This window comes from Leucopleurus acutus (assembly GCF_964270905.1).
Source record: "Leucopleurus acutus genome assembly, chromosome: 4".
Lineage (NCBI taxonomy): Eukaryota > Metazoa > Chordata > Mammalia > Artiodactyla > Delphinidae > Leucopleurus > Leucopleurus acutus.
Genome location: NC_139146.1, coordinates 74,973,282 through 74,997,540, shown reverse-complemented (window position 1 = coordinate 74,997,540; position 24,259 = coordinate 74,973,282). Strand labels below are relative to the sequence as shown.

General features: G+C 37.8%; 1 protein-coding gene and 1 long non-coding RNA gene across 2 annotated transcripts in view; both read left to right on the top strand.

The window, feature by feature from the left end:
• NMU (neuromedin U) overlaps positions 1 to 16,827 on the top strand; it is a gene marked incomplete at both ends in the record, with an annotated part of 31,191 nt that extends 14,364 nt beyond the window's left edge. The window contains 7 exons of the mRNA XM_082838068.1: positions 4,767 to 4,814; positions 9,922 to 9,981; positions 11,403 to 11,432; positions 11,521 to 11,571; positions 13,140 to 13,214; positions 16,141 to 16,194; positions 16,792 to 16,827. Coding sequence (XP_082694194.1) covers positions 4,767 to 4,814; positions 9,922 to 9,981; positions 11,403 to 11,432; positions 11,521 to 11,571; positions 13,140 to 13,214; positions 16,141 to 16,194; positions 16,792 to 16,827 — 354 coding nt within the window. The remainder of the gene's footprint in view (positions 1 to 4,766; positions 4,815 to 9,921; positions 9,982 to 11,402; positions 11,433 to 11,520; positions 11,572 to 13,139; positions 13,215 to 16,140; positions 16,195 to 16,791) is intronic.
• LOC309961523 overlaps positions 1 to 24,259 on the top strand; it is a 443,244-nt gene that overhangs the window by 97,463 nt on the left and 321,522 nt on the right. The window lies entirely within an intron of this gene.

Below are 24,259 nucleotides of genomic sequence, written 5' to 3'. Positions count from 1 at the left end.
CTAGAGGTATCCAGGAGCAGGGAGAGGTCGTAAAGTATAGTGTTAAGTTAAGAAAAGTAAGGGCTTCCCTGGTGGCGCAGTGGTTGAGAGTCTGCCTGCTGATGCAGGGTACACGGGTTCGTGCCCCGGTCCGGGAAGATCCCACATGCCGCGGAGCGGCTGGGCCCGTCAGCCATGGCCACTGAGCCTGCGCGTCCGGAGCCTATGCTCCCCAACGGGAGAGGCCACAACAGTGAGAGGCCCGCGTACCGCAAAAAAAAAAAAAAAAAGTAAGAAAATACCATATGTGCACAGCAAACAGCAGTACAGATTTTATAAGAACATAAACAGAGAATACACATCAAATACATTAGAAGAGCTGCTTATGGGAGGATGGTATAGGAGTATGAAATGGAAATATAAAAGGATAAAGAAAGTGAGTCCAGTGATGATAGAAAGCTATGAACTGAGGAGAATACCCTTTATACCTAAGCCACCCCCTAACAAAATACATAAGGGCAAAGATAAGACAGATGATAAGGGCCAAGTACTAAAGAGTCTTAAATAGCACAGAAATTTGTAAGACTATTTTAAGGGCCTCTGCCTTGGTATATCATAATACATGCTAGAAAAATATAAGCAAGATGAAGAATAATTTAAAAACAGATATTAATGTAGAGTACAGAAACATTTAGTTTGGCTTGAAATTATATTTCTGAGGAAAATCTTTGAAAAAAACTTATAGATGATAATGCTGGGGAAAAAACTCAAATGGAGCTGTAAAAGCACTGTACGCTCTTTTATAGAAAAAGATACTTAAAGAAGATGCTAAGAACATATAGTTAAGCTTTCTGCTGGAGGTTTTAAATATTACATGGCTATTCAGATGCTAGAAACACATACTTTTCAAACCGTATACAGAGACCTAACCATTTTCAAACGGGTTCGTCGATGGACTCCACAGAGTTCTCAAAAGCATTAGTGGCACTTAAAACCATTAGGGCCATAAGCTGAGTGAAGTGAACAAATGCTTACCCAAAGGGAGAGTGGGTGGGCAGTGCAGCCATGCCTTTTAAAGAAAGGAGAACAAAGACTGAAAAGCTTTGCAGTTATCTCCTAATTTGATTAATTGGTGTTTTTTCTTATTCTGATGTTTTTATCCAAGCCATATTGATGCACTGATTAGTGAACCCTGAAGTTCAAGGGTCCGCTGTCCTTGGACACGGCCACCTCATACAAATGAGCAGCCTGGGCTGGGGGTGGACAGCTTTCCCCTTGAGCATGTAAAGTCTTCAGATACCTAAACATCACCACAATTTCGAGAGGGACCACTTCCTCCTACCCCACTAGAGCAAATTAAATCGCATTTGGGGGTGATACATAAAGCATTAGTCACAATTTGAAGCTTAAAAGGGTATCTTTTTCGCTTTCCCTTCTCAATTGACTTCTCTTTTTATTTTTTTCCCCACAAACACAATGCAATTTAATTAAAGAATATTTATTGAACACTTATTTGGGCACATTAGGTAGCCCCTTCCCTCAAGAAGTTTACCACTGTCTGTGTGTGTTTGTATCCATGATTCTGGGTTTATATGGCATGGAAGAGGGAGCAGGTGGATGGACACAAGGGACAAATAAAATAAAAAATTCTCCCAGTATTTGTGATATATAGAGAGGATAAGTTCTGTGAACATAAAAAGGAGACATAAACGTATGCTTTTCTATCATACCGTATACCTTTGTTATTCTCTAAATTACAGAATTATATATATTAGTTCATGTTCAACTTGGAAACCAGAGGAGCTTGAGAAATTACGACTAAAGGGTATGATTATCCCCCTTCAGTTTAGTGTGAGAATGGCAATTAAATTAAATTCAACAAACAATTCTGAAACTAGAAGGGGGCCCCTGAGATGTTATGCCATAAATAGGACTCAACCTAAATCATCCCAGACAGACAAGAATCAGTACCATTTTTTCCAGTCCCGTTTTAAAAGGCCGCCAAAGAAATAAATGCCATAGATAACTCTAGACACCTAGCTTAGTGCTTAACTTCTCAGCACAGTTTTTTAATGATTAGTATAAATCTCATACTACAGTTTAAGAAGTGGGAAGTTGATTAGTATAAATGATGACTCTAGACACCTAGCTTAGTGCTTAACTTCTCAGCACAGTTTTTTAATGATTAGTATAAATCTCATACTACAGTTTAAGAAGTTTAAGAAACTTCTTCAAGGTTTCTTTTAAGGATAAAAGCTGAGGACAGAGCACGGGAGCCTACCTGGCTCTTTGGTGGGGCTAATTGTGGACTCTGGGAGGGCTCACGCCAAGGAGTACTTCCCAAAACTTCTGCTGCCAGTGTCCTTGTCCCCACGGTGAGCCACAGCCACCCCCCGCCTCTGCAGGAGACCCTCCAACACTAGCAGATGGAAGCTTTAGACAAAACCAATCAAACCTCACCTCTCTACTAGAGCACCCCATCTCAGCATCGCTCGTTGCAAAACTCATCTCTTCGCTGAAAGATAGAATCACACACACTGCCTGTAGCCCTCTAGAACTTCCAAATAATGAGGAAAGAATTGTCAGCATGCAGATTTAGACAGTCACAAAATTTGAAACAGTTACTAATGTTGTTGGATATTTAAAAGGCTCGGGGCTTCCCTGGTGGCGCAGTGGCTGAGAGTCCGCCTGCCGATGCAGGGGACACGGGTTCGTGCCCCAGTCCTGGAAGATCCCACATGCCGCGGAGCAGCTGGTCTCGTGAGCCATGGCCGCTGAGCCTGCGCGTCTGGAGGCCTGTGCTCCGCAACGGGAGAGGCCACAACAGTGAGAGGGCCGCGTAGCGAAAAAACAAAAACAAACAAACAAAAAAAGGCTCGACATCTCCAGACCGTTATATCATAGTTGGCAGCCATCATCATACCGCATACAGTTATAATGGACAAGAATGGGCCAGCAGCACTGCCATCATCACAGCTTTTATTCGGGCCTTGATGTTAAGAGTCAAGAAAGGGTGGAGACCAGACCGCACTATTGTTTTCTGTTCATGGGGTGGAACAGCTTTTGGAAATATTGGCTCATATGAATGGGGAGAGGATTTCAAGAAGGTTCTGCAGAAAAATGTTGTGGCTTATGTTAGTCTCCACAGTCCTGTAAGCGGTAACTCAAGTCTCTACCCTGTAGCTTCACCATCTCTTCAGCAACTGGTAGCTGAGAAAAATAATTTCAACTGTTCCAGAAGAGATGAGTGCCCAGAAACAAATATCAGTTCTGTACAGATGCAAGATGATGCCGATTACTTCGTCAACCATCTTGGAGTTCCCACCGTGAGGTTTACTTATGAGGACATCAAAGCATTAGAGGGTCCAAGTTTTCTCTCTGAAGGCTTTTTCCCTAAATGTGCAACAAAAATTGAAGAAATGGATCCTTTTTTCAACCTTCACGAGACCATTACCAAGATCTGGTGTACCCCCAGCAGAGCTTTGTAATAACATTCAGCAGAAAGTGCTTCACAAATGTGTGTGCAGAACAGTGGAAACAAGGTCTTTGGCAAGGCCTCCTAAACATCTCATCAAAACTCCACAGAGGGACTTCCCTGGTGGCTCAGTGGTTAAGAATCCACCTGCCGATATAGGGGCCACGGGTTCAATCCCTGGTCCGGGAAGATCCCACATGCCGCGGAGCAACTAAGCCCGTGCGCCATAACTATGGAGCCTGCGTTCTGGAGCCCACAAGCCACAACTACTGAAACCCATATGCATAGAACCCATGCTCCACAAGAGAAGCCACCGCAATGAGAAGCCCACACACCACAAGGAAGAGTAGACCCCATTCGCCGCAACTAGAGAAAGCCAGCACACAGCAACAAAGACCCAACGCAGCCAAAAATAAATAAATAAAATTAATTAAAAAAAATAACTCCACAGAAAGAAGCCCTCAAGATAAATTAGGAGTGTGGGATTAACATATACACACTTCTGTATATAAAATAGATAATCAACAAGAACCTATTATACAGCACAGGGAACTCTACTCAGTCTTCTGTAATCACCTATATGGTAAAAGAACCTGAAAAAGAATGGATATATGTATATATATAACTGAACCACTTTGCTGTACACCTGAAACTAACATAATGTTGTAAATCCACTATATCCCAATATAAAATAAAAATTAAATGAGTTGGCAAAAAAAAAAACCCCAAAAAGCCAAGGACAGCTAGTTGGCAAGCATAGTTCAGTAAACCTTCACTGTAAAATAGAAGTATTTTCTCATGCTGGCTTCTTGGTAGAGAATGGGAAGATGGCCCATGTTGTGTAAGACTTTTTACTTACACTCTTTGTCATTTAGCACACATGCTATTATCATGTTAATTTAGATGATGTGATTAGATTTATATGTAGATATGATTAGATTTAAAGAACCACATAGCAGGGTGCTCCTTAATTTTGAGGCCATTCTTTAGTCACTACTCAGGTTTCTCAGGCCGAATAATACTGTAAGTTTTTCCCTTCAATGTTTGAAGCATCTTTATGCTCTGATGATCCCTACTGACTGTTAATGAGGATGTATATCCCTGTGCCTGGGGGTGAATCTTGGGGAAATCCCAATTCCAGGACTTCCTTAGATAGTGTAAAAGGCTCCTGCCTCCCAAATCCAGAGTCCTGAACAGTCATGGAACTTTAATTAATGTTGCACAGGTAACTTGACTTCGTAAAATCTGCTTTCCATTTTTCGCTATCTTCTCTCTGTTTCCAATATGTAACTGGCATTTTTGTTTTCTACAGATAGATGATGCTTGTTCGTCTTTCCTGTCCATGGATCCTCTGCCTCAGGTAATTCCAAATGGAGGTGTTTCACAGTGATGTAAGCATTTGTGTCATGCTGAAATACTCCATCTCTCCCTTTGGACCCATCATTATTTAGTGGACTTACTAAAGTGTCAACGTATTAGAAATTATTACAGCATCTGCAGGTAATAATGAGTGCTCTGAGTTTATGGTGTAAAGTGCTAGGGCTTTTATCTCTAAGAAAAATAGATTTGCAGATAATATACCCCTATATTTGAAATTAAAATGCTAATTTCAAAATCAAATTCTGTGTTAGATTAAAAATAATGAATCCATTGCTCTCTTGGGGGACTAATATCCTGGCCCTCAATAGAGTTTGCAACCCATGGAGAGATGAACTTACAGAGTCAGACTTAGGAGATCAAAATATCATTGTAACTGAAAAGTCAACTTGTGAATGTGGCCTTAGATCTGCTGCTAAGTGTGTCTGCTAAAACTACCCCCAGAATTAAACTGAGGTTAGACTGTGACTCAAGCCTCCTGCCAGAATCAGGTTTTCTGCCACGGGGCAGCAGTCAGGCAAGAACAACTGGCCAGGGAGCTGGCTCTCTAAGAGGAAAGGGCTCAACAGAGCGTGCCCGATTTCCTCCTCTGAATCATCTGTCAGGTAACTCACTCCTTTTCCCACGGGAAAGAGTTAAGAGGACTGGGGAGAGAGGAGTGGTGGTCTAGCTTCTGTACCTGGAAATGATACAGACCAGTGTGCTTGGCCTTCCCTAATCAATAGAAATTGACTAGAGGCCAGACAAGAAATTCAGGCAAAGCTTTACTGGGGCCCCTGCTGCAGCAGGGGGAGCTAGAATGAGTAACAGGTGCCCTTGCTCACTCTCCGAAGGGGGCGAGCTAGTTCCTTATATGGGGTGAGGGTAGGGGTGTGTCCAGCGGTCAGGCTGGAGGACTGGCGTAAGTGTTTGGCCCACTCCTCTGGTGGTGTTGAGCGCAGGGAGCATGCTCTGTACCCTGCTTTTGCTCCCCACACCCTGTTTTTGGCCCCCAGCTCTTCAGAAGTGGCAGTAAGGTTTTTTGGTCTGTTTGTATCTTTTTGTTCATAATTTGCCCCAACTGTGCATACACTCAGTTATTTTTAGTCCCACATGGTTTCTTTCTATTTTGTTGGTCAAGGAGAGGTCTGTCCAGGTTCCCGCCTTGCACTGCAGCAAAGGGTCCCAGGTCCCAGCAGTCTCAGAAACACGAGCAGTGGGAAACAAGTGTGTCCTTCTTACACGTCTCTACTGGACGCTGCTCCCTCTGTCTGCAGCTCTGTCTCTGCGTGCAGGTGTAGCAGTGTTAGGCTTGGTGTCTTAACTTTCTTAATCAGCATCCCTAAGTCTCCTGAACAGAGGAGAGGGCTCAGCAGAGGCTCTTGGCTCAACCCTCTCAACACAGTCAGCTGTGTGGCTGGGGCGAACCCCTACATGGTCTGGCCAGGGCGCGATGCCTGTACTTCACGTAGTCCTTCCAGAATGTCATCCTGGCCAGTGTGCAGAAGCAGCCTTTCTCCTGCCTCGACCGGTTCCTCAGCCTGCAGAGGATCACTTGCAGCAAGTTAGAGGCATTAAGTGATAAAGCAAGACCAGAATCATAATAGACAACACTTATGAATGATATTTCAAATTGCTTGAGGAGCGTTGACGGATATATAACATGTGGTGGATATTAATCAGCACACAAGCTTTTGCATTCCATTGGAAATTCAGGAACACCCTCAGAATCACTTGTATGTCTTCAGAATTAAAAGGATGAATGTTGAAGCACTCATCTAAACCCCATCAAGGTAAACTAAGCTTTTATTGGATTTGGAGGCTGTACCTTTTGAGGAGAGCTTTGTAAATTTACTATGAAACCTTTTGCACTAACTGATACCATTTTTTAAAAATCATTAATTTCCTGTTAACTATTATTATAGTATGTATGTGATTATCTGAATAGTTCTTCAAAACATTTTTACCAAATAGAAAATAAAGGCTCTTTAAAAGTTCCACAAATAAAAAATAAAATATTAAAAATCTCATATGAGAAAAATCCTTAAAGAATAGTTGTAGCTCAGTGAATAATGGCTTCATGTAAAAAGTTGCTGGAGAAAATGCAATTTGTTTTGAAACTTTTTCTGTCAAACTTCAGTCTTGTTGCCAAGCCTCAGCTGGCTTAGAAGCTGTTTTCTAAGGAGACACTCATATAACTAAATTTATTCTTCTTTGAGTTAAGAGACACGTGGTATCACTAGATTTTTTAAAAAAATATTTTGTATTTTTTCAGCATTTCTAGATGGGCCATAAGAGGAATTTTCAGGGATTTATTTCTAGATTTTTCTGGGGGTGAGCTGCATACCCAATCCTGAAGGGAAAAAGTGAGAAAAGATGTATCAGTGTTCACGCTCTACTTTTTCTCTCATCCAGCTCCCAACCGTAGGCTTAACAGTCAATACCAGTGCAACACAGGGATACCTATAGATCAGACGACCTAGCCGTGTGTAGTATTGGGCAAGTGACAGTCTCTTAGAATCTCACTTGCTTTATATGTGAATAACAGTTCCCATCCTGTATATGTCAAGCTGTGTTTTAAAGACAAAGTGTGGATTATGTATATGAAAATGTTTGATAATTTATTGAAATACTACTTAACTATGAGCCATGTAATACTATTAATAAATATCCCAACAATTTGCATTGGGCAGGCAAACAAATAGAAGAGAACAAAGCAGGCCTTTGACGTGCTAGGTGGGATGCTCAGAGACGCTGTTTCATGGCTCCAACTGTATCCCTAAACTATAGCCAATCCTGTTAAACATGTGCTGTTGTTCAAAGGGTGAGGATCTTGCTGGCCCTGAGCAATCCTTTATGACACGTCTTCTGAATTAGCAGTAACTGCAGTTGTTAAACCAAGCTTTACAGGTCACACATTTTTCAGCGCTACTATTGTTAACTAATTGCTCTGTATGTGGCACTGTGCTAAGAGCTTTACCTACGCGTAATCCTTCCAAGAATTCTGCATTGATGTTGTCATCCCCGATTTACGGCTGCAGGAACTGAAGTTTAGAGAGGTTAGGTAACCCGCCCAAGGTCACACAGCTAATAAAGAGGAGAAATGGAATTTGCACTGCTCTGGAGTTGCAGGCCGCTCAACTCCACAGCCCTACCCCACTCCCACACGGTTTCAGCTCCTCATTATTTCCCGTATGTATTTATTAAGTAATCAATTACTCCTGGTGCGACCATGCTGAATTCCGTGCAAGGTGGGTTTCGCCCCTGCTTGTCCAGTTGGGCTCCACCTCACCACACCCAGCTGGCTGCAAACCACAAGAGCCCTGCCCTGCTTCTGTGCTCAGGTGCTTTGAAAAACCTGACCCTGGGGTATGCAGTCAGCAGCCTGGAAGGGTGGGAACTCATATTAGGTGCACCATACAGGCTTCTTCTCCTCCAAACTCCCGTTGTTTGAGAGCAATTGAAGGATTTTCAAATTAGCCAGTAATGAGTACTATTCAGCAAGGCTCACCACTTTGGCATGTAGATTCAGACTTTGCTGCAAGGTGGGAAGAATAATCCATTTTTTGGCACTGCCTTAGTTACTCTCAGTCACAGAGTTTCATAGAATTTTAGCAAATACTGAGAATTTTTTTTTTTTGGAGGGGTGCGTGTGTGGGCCTCTCACTGTTGTGGCCTCTCCCGTTGCGGAGCACAGGCTCCGGACGCGCAGGCTCAGCGGCCATGGCTCACGGGCCCAGCCTCTCCGCGGCATGTGGGATCCTCCCGGACCGGGGCACGAACCCGTGTCCCCTGCATCGGCAGGCGGACTCTCAACCACTGCGCCACCAAGGAAGCCCCCAATACTGAGAATTTTGTATCTGGACCCACAGTGGAAGCCTTAATCAGTGCATATAGACAATATGTAACTTTTTTTTTTCCTCTTTGGAAGGAAGGTTTTACTTTTAGGAGCCAAGTTTTTGTCATGAGAGAAATCAAGGGATTCCAACAGAATGTCAGTGGGCCACAAGGATTCTATTTGGTGTAGTTGTGTTTCAGGAAGGGGGACCCCTTCCAGGGCCCGAGAGTGGGCTCTTGTCTAACACTCGTAAATGAATTGTCCGAGGAAACACATGTGCTGACAAAGCAAGAGACTTTATTGGGAAGGGGAGCCGGGGCGGAGAGCAGCTGGGTAAGGGAACCAGGAGACCTGTTCTGCCACATGGCTTGCAGTCTCGGGTTTTATGGTAATGGAGCTAGTTTCCGGGTTATCTCTGGCCAATCACTCCGACTCAGGGTCCTTCCTGGTGGCGCGCGCATCACTCAGCCAAGATGGATTCCAGCGAGAAGGATACTGGGAGGTTGGTAGGACATATGTGTAACAGGGAAAAGCCAAATCTGACTACATGTTGGATCTGTTTGTTTTACTTTAACCTTTGCTTCCCATTGCTTTTGTTCAATAAAAGGATATTGTCTCTACATAATGGCCTGCCTCGGGGAACCCTGCCCCTCTGCCTGAATGTTAAACCAAAGTGCCTTTGTTCAGGGAAACATCCAGACCCTGTCCACCTGTGGATGGCTGCAAGAAAGAAGAAATTAACACATCCCCTCCGTGAGGCTGGCCATTCCAGGGGTTATTGCAAAACGTATGGCCTTTTTACTTCCTAATCTCCTCCCCGTCTCTGTGCTATAAAAGAAACTGGCATCCAAACCCCGATAAGATGGTTATTTTGAGACATTAGTCTGCCATCTTCTTGGTCTGCCAGCTTTCCAAATAAAGTCGTATTCCTTGCCTCAACACCTCGTCTCCGATTTATTGGCCTGTTGTGCGGCAAGCGGAGCGAGCTTGGACTCAGTAACATATGGACTGGAGTCTCTTCTCTCCTTTTGACCTTTCCTGAATTCTTCCGGTTGGTACTAGCTTGTTAGTTCCACATTCTTACCAGGACCTCCTGTTGTAAGATAACTCATGCAAGTGGTTACTGTGGTGCCTGGCCAGGGCGGGCAGTTTCGGTCAGTGGTTCTCCTAACGGTTGGAATGTCCTTGTGATCCTAATATTTTATGGTTATCTCTTCTATGCAAATGATGATAACGCAGAAGCATGGCCTATATATCTTCCCATTTCCATTAGGCATCCAATGCATTGGAGGAGCTTTGCTTCATAATTATGGGGACTCTACCAAAGCCCCAGGTAAGGTTCAAATAGTGTTTAATTTGTAGGCAAAAAAAATTGCTCAGTGGTATCTTGGATTTCCTCCTGGAAGAAAATATACCCAATTTAGGAAGCATGCCAAGAGGAACTAGAAGAGCATAAATTGACTTTGGATAAGAAACAAATACTTCAGTTTCTTTGATGCCTGAGAATTTAGGGTTATATTAATGGAGTTTGCAATCATCTAATTGGAAAATGGTATGTCCCGTTCAAGTATAAGATGTGTCCTAGTTCTGATGAGGGAAATTTGAGGTCATTTTGGCTCTTTCTCTCTTCTTGAATCATACTACAATTGGAGAACAGATGAATTTTTCTAAGCCCAGAGGTTAGGACAGTGTACTTTGTCAGAGAGGACATTAAGAATGCAAAAAAAGCAAACTATATTGTCAATGTCGGTTTGAAAATTATATTCTTACTGTGATGTCTTGGTTTTTATTAAAATTATTATTTGATTCTTGTGTGAAAACTTTTTGTCCCAAAGTGAGGCAATGGGAACTTGAAAAGTGGCATGAGGTACCATACCTCAGTTATGTTCTGTATCTTATAGGTAAAGTAATTTTAAAATTACCTTATTAAGGATAAGAGCCTTAGGTTTAGAATGTATTTTTCATTAGCAGTTTAACCTCTGATCACAGGTTTGGTCTGACTTCCATGACTTTCACATATGGTAATTCAAAGAAAACTTGATATTTTGAAAGCATAAATGTTTTCTTAAACTAAATAAGTGTTTACAACTGTATTTTTTCCCAATGTTTTTAATAGTGACATTTTCCAAAACACTTAATTGAGTTTTTTCCTAATTAAGAGAAAATAAATGGCAACGGTGTTTATCCATGAGTTTCTATTTATTTTAAAAGCAAATGAGAAAAAAAAGAACAACAAAAAAGGAATGATATGTCTTGTCCTTAAAGACAGATTTTTGTAGGGAGAGAGGACTATAAAAAAGTTTATGGAAGAAAGCAAAAATAACTGATAATCTTGTTCTTTCATGATAACAACTACAAATATTTTGATGTGATTCCTTCTGGTCTTTTTCCCTGAATTTTCTATCCTGTGATCATATCAGTATTTCCTATTCTACCACTACTGAACATTTAGGATGTTTCTAGTTTTTCACTCTTATGAATAATGCTGTAGTGAAGATCTTTGTTCATACTTTTATTTATAAACATACTTTTATTTATAAAGCTTTTGATTAATTGCCCATTTATTTTTAGGGTAATATATGCTTAACCAATTGCAGTCTTATGTTTTATGTATAACATATGTGTCATATATTTTAAAAATTATATAATATAATCTTATAATAAATTATAAATTTTAAACTATACATTTATATTATACATATTACGATTTTCTAATATAATATAATGACATTTCTATATCTCTCTTTTCAATAGGAAACAGATGAAAAAGATAATACCAAAAGGGTAAGGTGATTTCCATAAATATATACATTAGAAACTAATCAAGGAAACCACTAATTATCTATAGTAAAGCTCACTATTTTTTTAACAGTTCTTATTTCATTATTCGAAGACACAAAAGTTGGCCAATTCAAATGCTGTGGTAAGTTGTAGAATTACTTCTTATTAGTAATCACTAGTATTTTTTTTAAACCTGTTTTTGCAGTTTATCTTAATAGAGTAGATCAAAATTCATGTTTTTTTCTTTAAAAGTTTACATGTGGGTAAACAAATGGAATTCAATATTTATTATACATTTATTTTATATCTCAATAACTACAAGTATATTAAATTCATTCAATTATTCATTCAACAGTTATTTACTGGGTATCTACTATGTGCCAAGCGCAAGTCTAGGTACTAGAAATATAGCAGTAAATGTCATGCAACTTACATTTTAGAGGAAAGAAAAGCAAATGATCAAATAAAACATATTGTTTTAGATGGTGATTAGTGCAAGGGAAAAACAGACTTATGCAAAGTCATTTTAAGAATTATTTTAAAAGATGATTGTCAAAAATGTATTTAAATATAACTAGAAATACCACTTGTATTCCTAAGAGCGCCTTATTTTGAGAATTTACTCTCTAAGATTAGCCAGATACCAATAACTTGATTTCATTTTACTTCTAAATTGTGTAGTTTTAGTGGTAGTTTTTCTTTTTGTATGCATGGATTTTTAAAATGCTAACCAATCTACTTTGGTGTTTCAATCTAGAATACTTAATAATTACTTGACTATAATATTCTTTCTAAGCTTGTGACTCACTACCATGGACCAATTTATGAAACGAGGAGCATAGTATATTTTAAACATGTGTTTACCTGTGGGAAAGTAACTGTAACCATAAACTCAGTTTTAAATGTTTATCCCGTTGAATATTCTTACATGTGAGGAGTTGAAAGTTAGGTTATACTGGCTTCAAATGAAATAGGAGTTGAATTGATTAACAAATAACCACTATATGGGGCTTATAGTAGTCCATTTGATGAATGAATTTAATATTTGTGAGAAGGTTCAATTGAAGTCATGCCTTTCAAATGAAACTGTTATCAGGTAGCCACATGTCTCAAATGTGCTTTCATTTTCTTCTGCTCGGCATCTTTACATCTTGAGAAAATGCATCTTAGTCACATTTTTCACTAGCAATGACACATTGCCATTTTTTTGTGTCTCCTGTTGTCCTGTTCCACATGTTCAATTTAAATCAAATATATATTTTATAAAGAAGGTTACTAGATGTGTGTACAGTATAATCTTCCAGATAAAAATGTTCATGATGGAAAACTGATTCTCACAGAGTTGGTTTCATGTGTCCCAAATCATTCTGAGTAAGTCTAGAAACAGACAAACAGCTTTTATGCTTCTCAAAGATGCAGGTGGGTGTTCTTGTTGGCTGCTGCAGATGGCACTCAGGCCCTCAGGAAAGAGCATTGTCAATAGAATGACCAAGGTCCCAGCATAAAACTGGAACTTTTATTCCATCTCTTGGTTATTCTCCACAGCTCTTTGAAATGCTCACAAAGGACTGTCTTAGGTCACATCTTTCTTGTTCTTTTTTGTCTGGAGCAAGGATGGTGGGTAAAAACAAAAACAAATAGGAAGCCGTCTTTATGCCCAATGCTGAGAAACCTCTGTGCTCATCACGTATGTGTGTTCGTGTCTCTCAGTCATCTGTCCTGCATCCGCTGCTGCAGCTCGTTCCACAACTGCATGAGAGAAGAATGAAGAGGTTCAAAGTGGACGTATGTAACACAAACTGCATGCTTGCTTCGCCACTCTGTGTGTGGCAGCCCTTTCTGTTCATTCCCTGTGGTGGTGGTTTATAAGATCTTCTTCTGGGTAAGCCTCATGTAACACCCAGGTAGCCTACAGAAGAGCATCTGTTCGCAGAAGTGTTTGCACACTCAGGAAGAAGAGAACTGTCCTCCTCCCCATTATATGTCCCTTCTAAGCCAGGTTGTGGGCAGTGAGGAAAACTGGGATTAGACTTCCTTCCAAGGGCTGTGCCCCTCCCAGTGAGGAAACCTATTCATTTTTGGTTTAAGAAAGGACATGGCAGTGTGCCTAGTCATTACATAGGAATAGGAGAAAAGATCAAGGACCATTTACTGCCCCTCTGTGTACAGGTCGGCAGATGGCTGGAATGACAAGCTTTCTATCCAGGTATTAAAGCATTAACAAGAGTAAGGCTCATGAAGTATTATAAATATATCAGACATTAAACGTAGGTATTTAGTTTTTTCCACAGTTAACAAAAATATGGCCCAAACTCAGTGTCTGTGTTTAAGATGAACATAACTAAGAGGAACATAAATGAGTTAACACATTTTAAACTAGAAACTGTGGCATTTTTATTGTCCTTTGAAAAGAATCCTAACTCTTTCAATGATGAAAGTTTCTAGGCATTATTTTTAAGTAATGCCTTACATTGTTGGAATGCCTTATAGTTTTTAGTCTTATAGGATCTCATTTTATTCTTTTGACAACTCTGTTGGCACTTAACAAGTATTGTTATCCCCAGTTTACAAAAAGGAACACAACTCAGAATAGTTAAAGGAGTTTCCCAAGATCATAGTAGTAAGTGGGATTAGAGATTATAACAATCTCTTGACTTCCAGTCTAGGCAAATTTTTTTTTTTCACTATGCTCTTTCCTTTGTAGTCTAATCTTGAATATTTCTATTATTTTACTGTTAAACTTTTTCTTAATTTAAATACCATATTAATTTTATTCTACTACCAAAAGTTTGCAAATACTTTTAAAAACACATACAGTTTAGGCAAATAAATTCATCAAAATTTATTTTTATGATCACTATTTCCTCCCTAAATTCTTCACATCATTGAACTAAGCTTCCATCATGGAAGACAATACTGCTGCCAACGTTAATGAGAAATGTAAGAGGAACTGTAGTAGCCCCTTAAAATTTTAGAATTTCCAATATGAAAAAAATCAAATCAGTTTTCATCAAACTTTCTAGAAGTAATATATGCTTTTTTGAATTAACTTTTACGTTCTGAAGCGTCTTCCTGACTTATGAATAGTGTAAGATTTCAATTTAAAGATCCAGTTTCTTAAAATACACCAGCAAGTTATTAGTTTACTACGACACTTCAGTGTTAGTATTTGCAAAATCAAAGCTACTCAGTATTGTGGGCTGTTTGGTACTTTATCTAAATGTTCCACCTTGAGTGAGACTATCTATATTTACAGATAACTATATAGAAGTGTGAACTCTGACTTAGTAGTAATATCTTGTTGGACAAATGATAGCTCTTCAAAGTAATTTGCAGCAAGCCAGGTTTTCTAGGAATCTCTAAGAGAAAAAAATGTAAAACATGAATTTTAGAAAATTACAGTAAAGTATTAATTTTGCTGGGCCTAAGTCACCTAATTTTAAACCATATTTTTGATAGTGAAATATTTTGGGTTCTTAAATAAAATGAGTTTTCAGATTTTAGTGCATTCAAACCCTTTTCTTACATGTTCTTTGCTAGACATCCTCACTTCCATCCCCACATGTTTTTCAGCTCTACCACCCAAATTCTTTTATATACTGTTCTATCTCCAATAAGACTAAAAAGACCTGTATGTTTGAGTTTGAAATTTTTAAATTTGGGCACATTTTAAGTTACATCTGTCCCACTTTTCTTTTTTTCTGTGTAATATAAAAAACACAGCTGTTCTTATATAACCATATAAAGTTTCTATGTGTACATTTTTAAATATTAAAAATTTCAATCTTTAGAGTAATTTGGGGGCATTTAATAATCAGGATGAGAATTAGATATAGAATGTTGAGAATTTAAGATACATTTGTTGTAAAGAAGGGATTTTAGAATTTTAATAGATGTCAGGGCCATTTCTTAGAATCTAAAAATGTGATTGTACTTATATTATGGAATACTTGAAAAAGGTCTTGATGACGAATTTCATATAATTGCTGTCCTGATACTTTTATAACTTGCTATTGAATATCGACTTTATGGAAATCATAAAATGTTAAATATTTTTTTCCATTAACTTTGAAATGAAATATTTTGAGAAAAGAAACACTTCAAAATACATCCATTATGAATAATCAGTTTCTTCCTATTTGGTTTTTTTTTTTCATTACCATTTCTGTTAATATAATTTTATTGGGAAAAATCTCTTCTGAAGTCTCATTGAATAAATATAGTTTACCAAATTTGTCCCTCAATTTCAATTTAAATTTCTATAGATATATTATGTATTTTAGCTATGACACAATTCTGTTTTATATTTTTGCCTGTTCATGTGTTAGCACATACAATATGTATTGTAAAGAAATCATTTCATTCTAACAAACTACTGAGGGGAGATTTTAAATATAGTTAATTATCTATGAAATGTCCTCTGCCTACTTATTGATGAATATATGTACAACTGACAAATTTCATGAAAATAGTATCTGTTAGACTAATAAGGAAATTACCTTAAAATACAACACGCTGATGATATTGCTAGTATCACTGAAAATTCTTCCAGTAGAGATACAAAAATTACTTATTGATATGAATTATATACTCAAGTCCTTGATTCCCTCATTGTTTAATTATGATAGCTGAAAATAACTATACTCTCACGAAGCATTTGCACTTATTTTTACTGTTGTTTGATTTGTAATGCCCTCATTTTCTCTTCCAGGAAGAATTCCAAGGTCCTATTATAGACCAAAGTAGAGGATTCTTTTTATTCAGGGTATGCACATACTATATTTTTTAAAAAATCAATCAACATTGAAAAATGCTTTCACTGTGCATTTCTTTACATTAACTCATAAGTTTTAATTAAGTTTTATAGTTTATCTAAAGATATTTGACAGCAAGTGTTACAGTCTGAGATTCACTTCTGTTGCCACCTTATTGCCTTAATATCATGGCATCTCTGATCTCTTCTCTAATCCACTACTCATGTTTGTAAATACCCCAAATGACATTCACCTATTTCACAGTTTAGTTCCATAACATTTCATGTAGGAAATGAGTGTCTGAAAGATGTATTACTCCTTAAGTTCTAATGAAATATTTAGCTAAAGAAATATTAGCCAATGATATTTCTTAGCTAAGCAAGTACAACTTTATTATAAAGTCTAAGGAGAGCTACATGGTAAGATTTACATTTTGGAAACTAATTCTAACAATAAATTGGAGGAGAATGGACTGAAAGAAGGAGGAAAATAACAGATATAGATAAGGAAGAAATAATACCACTCAACGAGATCATTAGGCTGCTTTCTATGAAAATCAACTTCTCTCCTTAGTTACATTGATTTGTTTCTCACTTATTATTTTCCAGCCACGCAATGGAAGAAGGTCAGAAGGTTACATTTAAAATGGTATGTGCATCACAATTCAACCCAGTTTGAAAATTTCTGTCATTTTCAGATCTTCACAAGTTAACCTATGCTCAGTTTATTTCTATTATTTGATTGCATGTGTACATTAATATTCTATATAAATACTGCAAATATAGAGGCTGTGAGGACTTCATATGATGTAAAATGCTAGTATTTTAGGGCCAGATTTGCTTTGCCCATGTCATGCATTCCTCACACTGTGTCACAATAGTTGTCATCAGTGTTGCTGACACTGACCTAATCATCATTTACTGTGCAAGTAGAATGTGTCAGGGATCATGTTCTTATTTTGGTAATCAGTGTCCACAATAGTGGGCCATACCTTACAGACTGGATGCATTTCTGACTTCCAAATGACCTATATTCAAAGATTCTTTATAAGAGCTGTGATTTACCATTTCCGGAGAACTAAGAAAATGTGGAAAGACATGAAAGCATGACTTCTACTTTGGGACTCCCAGAGTTTCCACCTCAGTGCTGGAGATACAGTAGACACTTAGTAGCTATTGAATGGCCCTACACATTTAATAAATATGTTAATCTTAATATCTTATTAGGCTATGAATTTTAAAATTAAATGCAAATGCACATTGATAAGTTTACACCACAGAAATAAAACTATATTCTACTAACTGTATGTAATCCTCAATGCAGATTCTATGCTGAACATATTTTTGCAAATATTTCATTCATATAATTTATCTCAACCCTTTAATACATACATATTTAGCTTAAGAATGTAAAATTCTTAATATTTTCTCATAGAAACGAAAATCAAAACACGTTATTTCCAACTAAAGAAGATAACACCAAAATTATACAATATCTAGAAAATGAAGATAATGAAAACACTACACGTTAAAACTTATGGGACTCTGACAAAACCATATTTAGTGGAAATTTTAAGGCTTTAAACACTATCAAGCAAGAAAAAGTGAGTGAATTAGGAATTTGTCATTAAGCTAAAAAGAACAACAAGGTGAACCTCAGGAAAGCAGAGGAAGAAAATTATAAAATGAAAGATGAAATTAATTAATTATAAAATAGTAAAATACAACAATTGGTAAATAAACCAAAAATCTTATTCTTATCAAAATCTTATTCTTTATAAAAAATGAAATAAACTATCCTAATTTTCCTAGCCTAATCAATGAAAAGAAGAAACCATAAATATACAAAAATACAAATGAAAAGAGGGAAATTAAAACAGATACAGAAGAAATGGGAATCATAAGAGTTCTTTTCAAATCTCTGTGCCTATCAGTTTGAAAACCTAGATAAAATGGAGAATATACAATACAGTAGACACTACCAAAATTGACCTCAGAAAAAAGAAAAAAATATTCTAAGCATACTGATGGCCTTGGAAAAAAACCCGAGAATGTTATCTAGAAACTCTCCCCTCAAGAGTACTAGGACCAGGAATTTCGGATTTTTCTAGCTCAGAGAAGGAAGAAAAATTTCAAAATATTTTTATGAAGTCAGCAAATACTAATACCAAAACCTTACAAAGTTAGCATAAGAAAGGAAGCTGTAGGTCAATCCTGTTTATAAATATCAATGCAAACATTTAAAAGAAATATTAGTAAATAGTATTCAGCAATACACTGAAAGAATTATATGACCCCATGAAGTGAAGTTCATTCCAGCAACTAAGATGGTTCAATATCAGGAAGTCTATGAAAATATTTTCACCATTAAAAGAAAAATTATACAATCAACTCAGTACAGGCATACCTCCATTTTATTGCGCTTTGCTTTATTGTGCCTCACAGATATTATGTTTTTTACAATTTGAAGGTTTGTGACAACCCTGTGCTGAGCAGTTCTATCAGTGTTGTTTTTTTCAAAAGCATTTGCTCATTTCGTGTCTTATGTCTCATTTTGGTAATTCTTAAAATATTTCAAACTTTTTCATTATCATTATATTCGTTATGGTGATCTGTGATCAGTGATCTTTGACATTACGATTGAAATTGTTTTGGGGTGCCATGATCCACGCCCATGTGAGATGGCAAACTTAATTGATAAATATGTGTGTTCTGACTGCTCCACTGACCAGCCATTGCACGGTCACTCTCCCTCTCGTCAGGCCTCCCTATTCCCTGAGACACAAAAATATTTAAATTAGGCCAATTAATAATCCTACAGTGGCCTCTAAGGTCTCAAGTAAAAGGAAGAGTTACACGTCTCTCATTTTAAATTGAAAGCTAGAAATGGTTACGCTTAGTGAGGAAGGTATGTCAAAAGCCGAGACAGGCCAAAAGCTAGGCCCCTTGTGCCAGACAGCCAAGTTGTGAATGCAAAGAAAAAGTTCTTGAAGGAAATTAAAAGCGCTACTCCAGTGAACACGTGAATAAGAAATTGAAGTAGCCTTATTGCCGATATGGAGAACATTTCAGTGGTCTGGATAAAAGATCAAACCAGCCACAATGTTCCCTTGAGCCAAAGCCTAATCCAGAGCAAGGTCCTAACTCTCTTCAATTCTGTGAAGGCTGAGAGAGCTGAGGAAGCTGCAGAAGAAAAGTTTGAAGCTAGTAGAGGTTGTTTCATGAGATTCACGGAAAGAAGCTGTCTTCGTAGCGTAAAAGTTCAAGTTGAAGCAGTAAATGCTAATGTAGAAGCTGTAGCAGAATCCAGAAGATCTAGCTAAGATGATTAATGAAGGTGGCTACACTGAACAACAGATTTTCAATGTAGACTAAACCACCTTCTATTGAAAGAAGATGCCATCTAGGACTACCAAAGCTAGAGAGGAGTCACTGCCTGGTTTCAAAGCTTTGAAGGACAAGCTGACTCTTGTTAGGAGCTAGCGCAGCTGGTGACTGTAAGTTGAAGCCAGTGCTCACTTACCATTCAGAAAACCCTAGGGCCCTTAAGAATTATGTTGAATCTACTCTGCCTGTGCTCTAAAAATGGAAAAACAAAAGCTAGATGACAGCATATCTTATGCCACAAAGTTTATTGACTATTTTAAGCCCAGTATCGAGACTTACGGCTCAGAAAAAAAGATTCCTTTCAAAATATTACTGCTCATTGACAATGCATCTGGTCATCCAGGCACTCTGATGGAGATGTACAGCGAGATTGTTTTCAAGACTCCTAACACAACATCCCATGGATCAAGGAATAATTCCTTCAAGTCTTATTATTTAAGAAATGCATTGTGTAAGGTGATAGCTACCATAGATAGTGATTCCTCCAGTGGATCTGGGCAAAGTATAATAAATTGAAAACCTTTCGGAAAGGGTTCATCATTCTAGATACCGTTAAGAATATTTTTGATTCATAGGAAGAGGTTAAAATAACAGGAGTTTGGAAGAGCTGATTCTAAACCTCATGGATGACTTTGAGGGTTCAAGACTTCAGTGGAGGAAGTAACTACAGATGTGGTAGAAATAGCAAGAGAACTCGAATTAGAAGCGGAGCCTGAAGATGTGACTGAATTGCTAGAATCTCATGATAAAACTTTAACAGATGAGCAGTTGCTTCTTATGGCTGAGCAAAGAAAGTGGTTTCTTGAGACGGAATCTACACCAGTGAAGATGCTGTAAAAATTGTTGAAATGACAACAATTTCAATGACAGGGATTTAGAATATTACATAAACTTAGTTGATAAAGCAGCAGCAGGGGGACTTCCCTGACGGTCCAGTGGTTAAGACTCCACACTTTCACTGCAGGGAGTGCAGGTCCGATCCCTGGTGGGGGACTAAGATCCTGCAGCCAAAAAGAAAAAAAAAGCAGCAGCAGCAGCAGCAGGGTTTGAGAGGATTGACTCCAATTTTGAAAGAAGTTTTACTATGAGTAAAATGCCATCAAACAGCATTGCATGCTATCAGAGAAATTGTCCCTGAAAGGAAGAGTCAATCAATGTGGCAGACTTCATTGTTGTCCTATTTTAAGAAATTGTCACAGTCACCCCAGCCGTCAGCGACTAATACCCTGATCCCTCAGCAGCCATTAACATCTGGGCAAGACCCTCCACCAGCAAAGAGATTATGAATTTCTGAAGGCTCAGTTGATGGTTAGCAATTTTTAGCAATAAAGTATTTTTAAATTGACGTATGTGCATTGGTCTTTTTAGACATAAAGCTACTGTGCACTTAATAAACTATTGTATAGTGTAAACATAACTTTTATATGCACCAGGAGACTAAAAAATTTGTATGACTTGCTTTATTGAGATATTCACTGGAACTGAACCTGCAGTATCTCTGAGGTATGCCTGTAGATGCTTTCAGTGAAGTTCCATGTCAATTTCGAATGTTTTCAAAGAAGATCCTGTAGAAAGAGATGAATCTTTATTAACAATATTTATATAATGGTCTGAAACAAAGTCAGTAGGAGGCTTGATAGTAAAACATTTTAGAGTATTTCTATTAACATCAGAAACAAAACAAGGATGCTCTGTTCTCTTTTATTTCATATAGTTCTTTTTTTTTTTTTTTGCGGTACACAGGCCTCTCACTGTTGTGGCCTCTCCCGTCGCGGAGCACAGGCTCAGCAGCCATGGCTCACGGGCCAGCCGCTCCGCGGCATGTGGGATCTTCCTAGACTGGGGCACGAACCCATGTCCCCTGCATCGACAGGTGGACTCTCAACCACTGCGCCACCAGGGAAGCCCTATTTCATATAGTTCTTATGCATTAGCCAACTCAGACAAGAAAGTAATAAAAGATACAAATATTGGAAAAGTGAAGAAAAAATTTTATGTTCTCATGGGGCATAATTATGAACTTGAATTTTTAAACTATATTTGGTATTAACTCATGTTTCAACAAAGGCTTGTTATGTTCACATCAAGAATATGAGCAGGGCTTCACTGGTGGCTCAGTGGTTAAGAATCCGCCTGCCATTGCAGGGGACACGGGTTCGAGCCCTGGTCCAATAAGATCCCACATGCTGCAGAGCAGCTAAGCCCGTGAGCCACAATTACTGAGCCTGTGCTCTACAGCCCGTGAGCCACAACTACTGAAGCCTGCGTGCCACAACTACTGAAGCCCGCGTGCCTAGAGCCCGTGCTCTGCAATAAGAGAAGCCACTGCAATGAAAAGCCCGTGCACCACAACGAAGAGTAGCCCCTGCTCGCCACAACTAGAGAAAGCCCGTGTGCAGCAACAGAGACCCAACGTAGCCAAAAATAAATAAATAAATTTATTTTAAAAAAAGAATATGAACAATCATATTCCTTATTTTTCTTGTTTCAAGGAACTAAGAGCAAAAAGTTAATGGAAAAGAACTGTATTTTATAATATTACAAACGTTGAGGCATTTTATAAAATGTGAACAAAAAATAGTTTAATACTAAATGGAAAAAATGTCTGATTTTAACACTAAACTAAGTGTTAGAGTGCTCATAAATGTGAAGTGGAATTTAATCCATGATTTGATCAAGTTAGCAAAAAGTTCTCTCTGAAACTGAGAAAAATAGCTTTATTTGGATTGTTTCCAAGATTGGGGCCCACATATACTAATTCACTTAGGATTTCATTTTATCTTGTCAATAGACAAACACTTCAATAATAATTTTTCTTTGTTTTTCTCATCTGATTATCTGAGATCTTACTCTGTCCTGGTGACTTATATTTATTTAGACTATGGTTAGATATAAAATAGGATGATTTAGTCACAAATACATGAGGAATAAATGCAACATATTCATAAATCTTATTGGCATCAATGAGCTTTAGGAAACTACTTCTATACAGTTAAATAATTTTTGTAAAACTTTGGAAAATACTGGCATACAGAATAAGCATTTCATCAGAGAGAGATTAAATGATAATTAAAAATATGCAGATTGAAGTATAGCTGAGAAATACCTCAGATGTCAATTTTATCATACATGACAAAATATTTATAGAAATGTCTATATATAAAGGAAGTGTATATAGACTTGTATATATGCTCATTATATACATACATTCATATACCCATTTATACTTGAATCTAAATTCAATTTTTTTTTAACAGAATGCCAGCTATTTTCTGCAGAAACAACGCTATGGAATACAAGATGTACTGACATTTTTTTCTTCTGAAAAACAATCCTTGCTAAGTTTAACATGTTTGAGAATCCCTATGTTGTAAGCATTCTCAGTAAAAGTTGATTGAGATTGAAATGTTTAATTTGTTGAAATTTTAAAAGCATCTTAAAATATTTTTTCTTAGTGTTGTAATGATAGATAGTGTGTAATAAAGCTGTGAATAATTATGTTCCTTAGCTCCTTGAGGCTGTTGATGGTACTCATATACAATGCTCTTTTGATATTTTTATTAAAGGCAGTTAGTAGAACTGAGTTTTAATGAGCGAATTTAGTTTATTCTATTTGGATTTCTTCAGTGACAAAATCACCAGCTCTTACAAAATACCAGAATGCCAAATAGCTAACAATCTTAGAACATGAATACCAACTAAAACTATACTAGTTGGAGGATTTGGCCATGATCCATCCAATATTCCAATAAACAAGTTCTGATATATACACTGTAAAATAGATGTCTTATTGCTACTAACATAACAGGAGGCCAGCTTTTTCTACCAAGTAGTAGTATTAAGTTTATCTTTTTTTTTATTGGAATATAGTTGATTTACAATGTTGTGTTAGTTTCTGCTCTACAGCAAAGTGAGTCAGTTATACATATACATATACATATATCCACTCTCTTTTAGATTCTTACCCCATATAGGTCATTACAGAGTATTGAGTAGAGTTCCCTATGCTATACAGCAGGTTCTTAGTTATCTAGTTGTTTCACCTTGCAGCATCTGAAAGGCAACCAGCCTTGTCCAAAAAGAATGCAATCTTACTGGTAGAGAATCTTGAACACAGTGGGTGAACTTTTTACATCAAATCAGTGTCTAGTGGGCACAATTAACCTCATATGGATGTTGAGATTCTCTCCCTTCAGGTTCCCCTGGGTTTTCCCTTCAGATTCCCCTGGATTTTCCCTTCTGACCTGGCCTCTTGGATAACTGCCTACTCTACCAGCCGGTTGCTGGCTGATTAGAGAAGGCTGGCTCTCTGTGTGGATAGGATTAGTTCTTACATTGTTCAGAGTACCTAACAAGCCTTTGTCTTACTAATGATGACCCCTGATTATAGCTTAAATTATGCCTTTTTCTAACAGAGTCCCTGAATTTCACTTCTTGTCAACCCACGTGAAGAACATGAGAAAGAAGGAGCAGAAGAGAACAAAAAGTATCTTCTTTAAAAAATGAATTGCCTAGATGAGATGCAGACTTGAGACAGAGAATGTTGCCAGAGCTGCTCCAGGTCTTTGCTCAAAACCTGCCAACCCCCACTTTTAGCAAGAGTTAACATAAATCTTTAAAGGGTCCAGAAATAAAAAAGGAAGCTACAAACAAACAAACAAAAACCAGATGGATCCAGCTAGGACCAAGA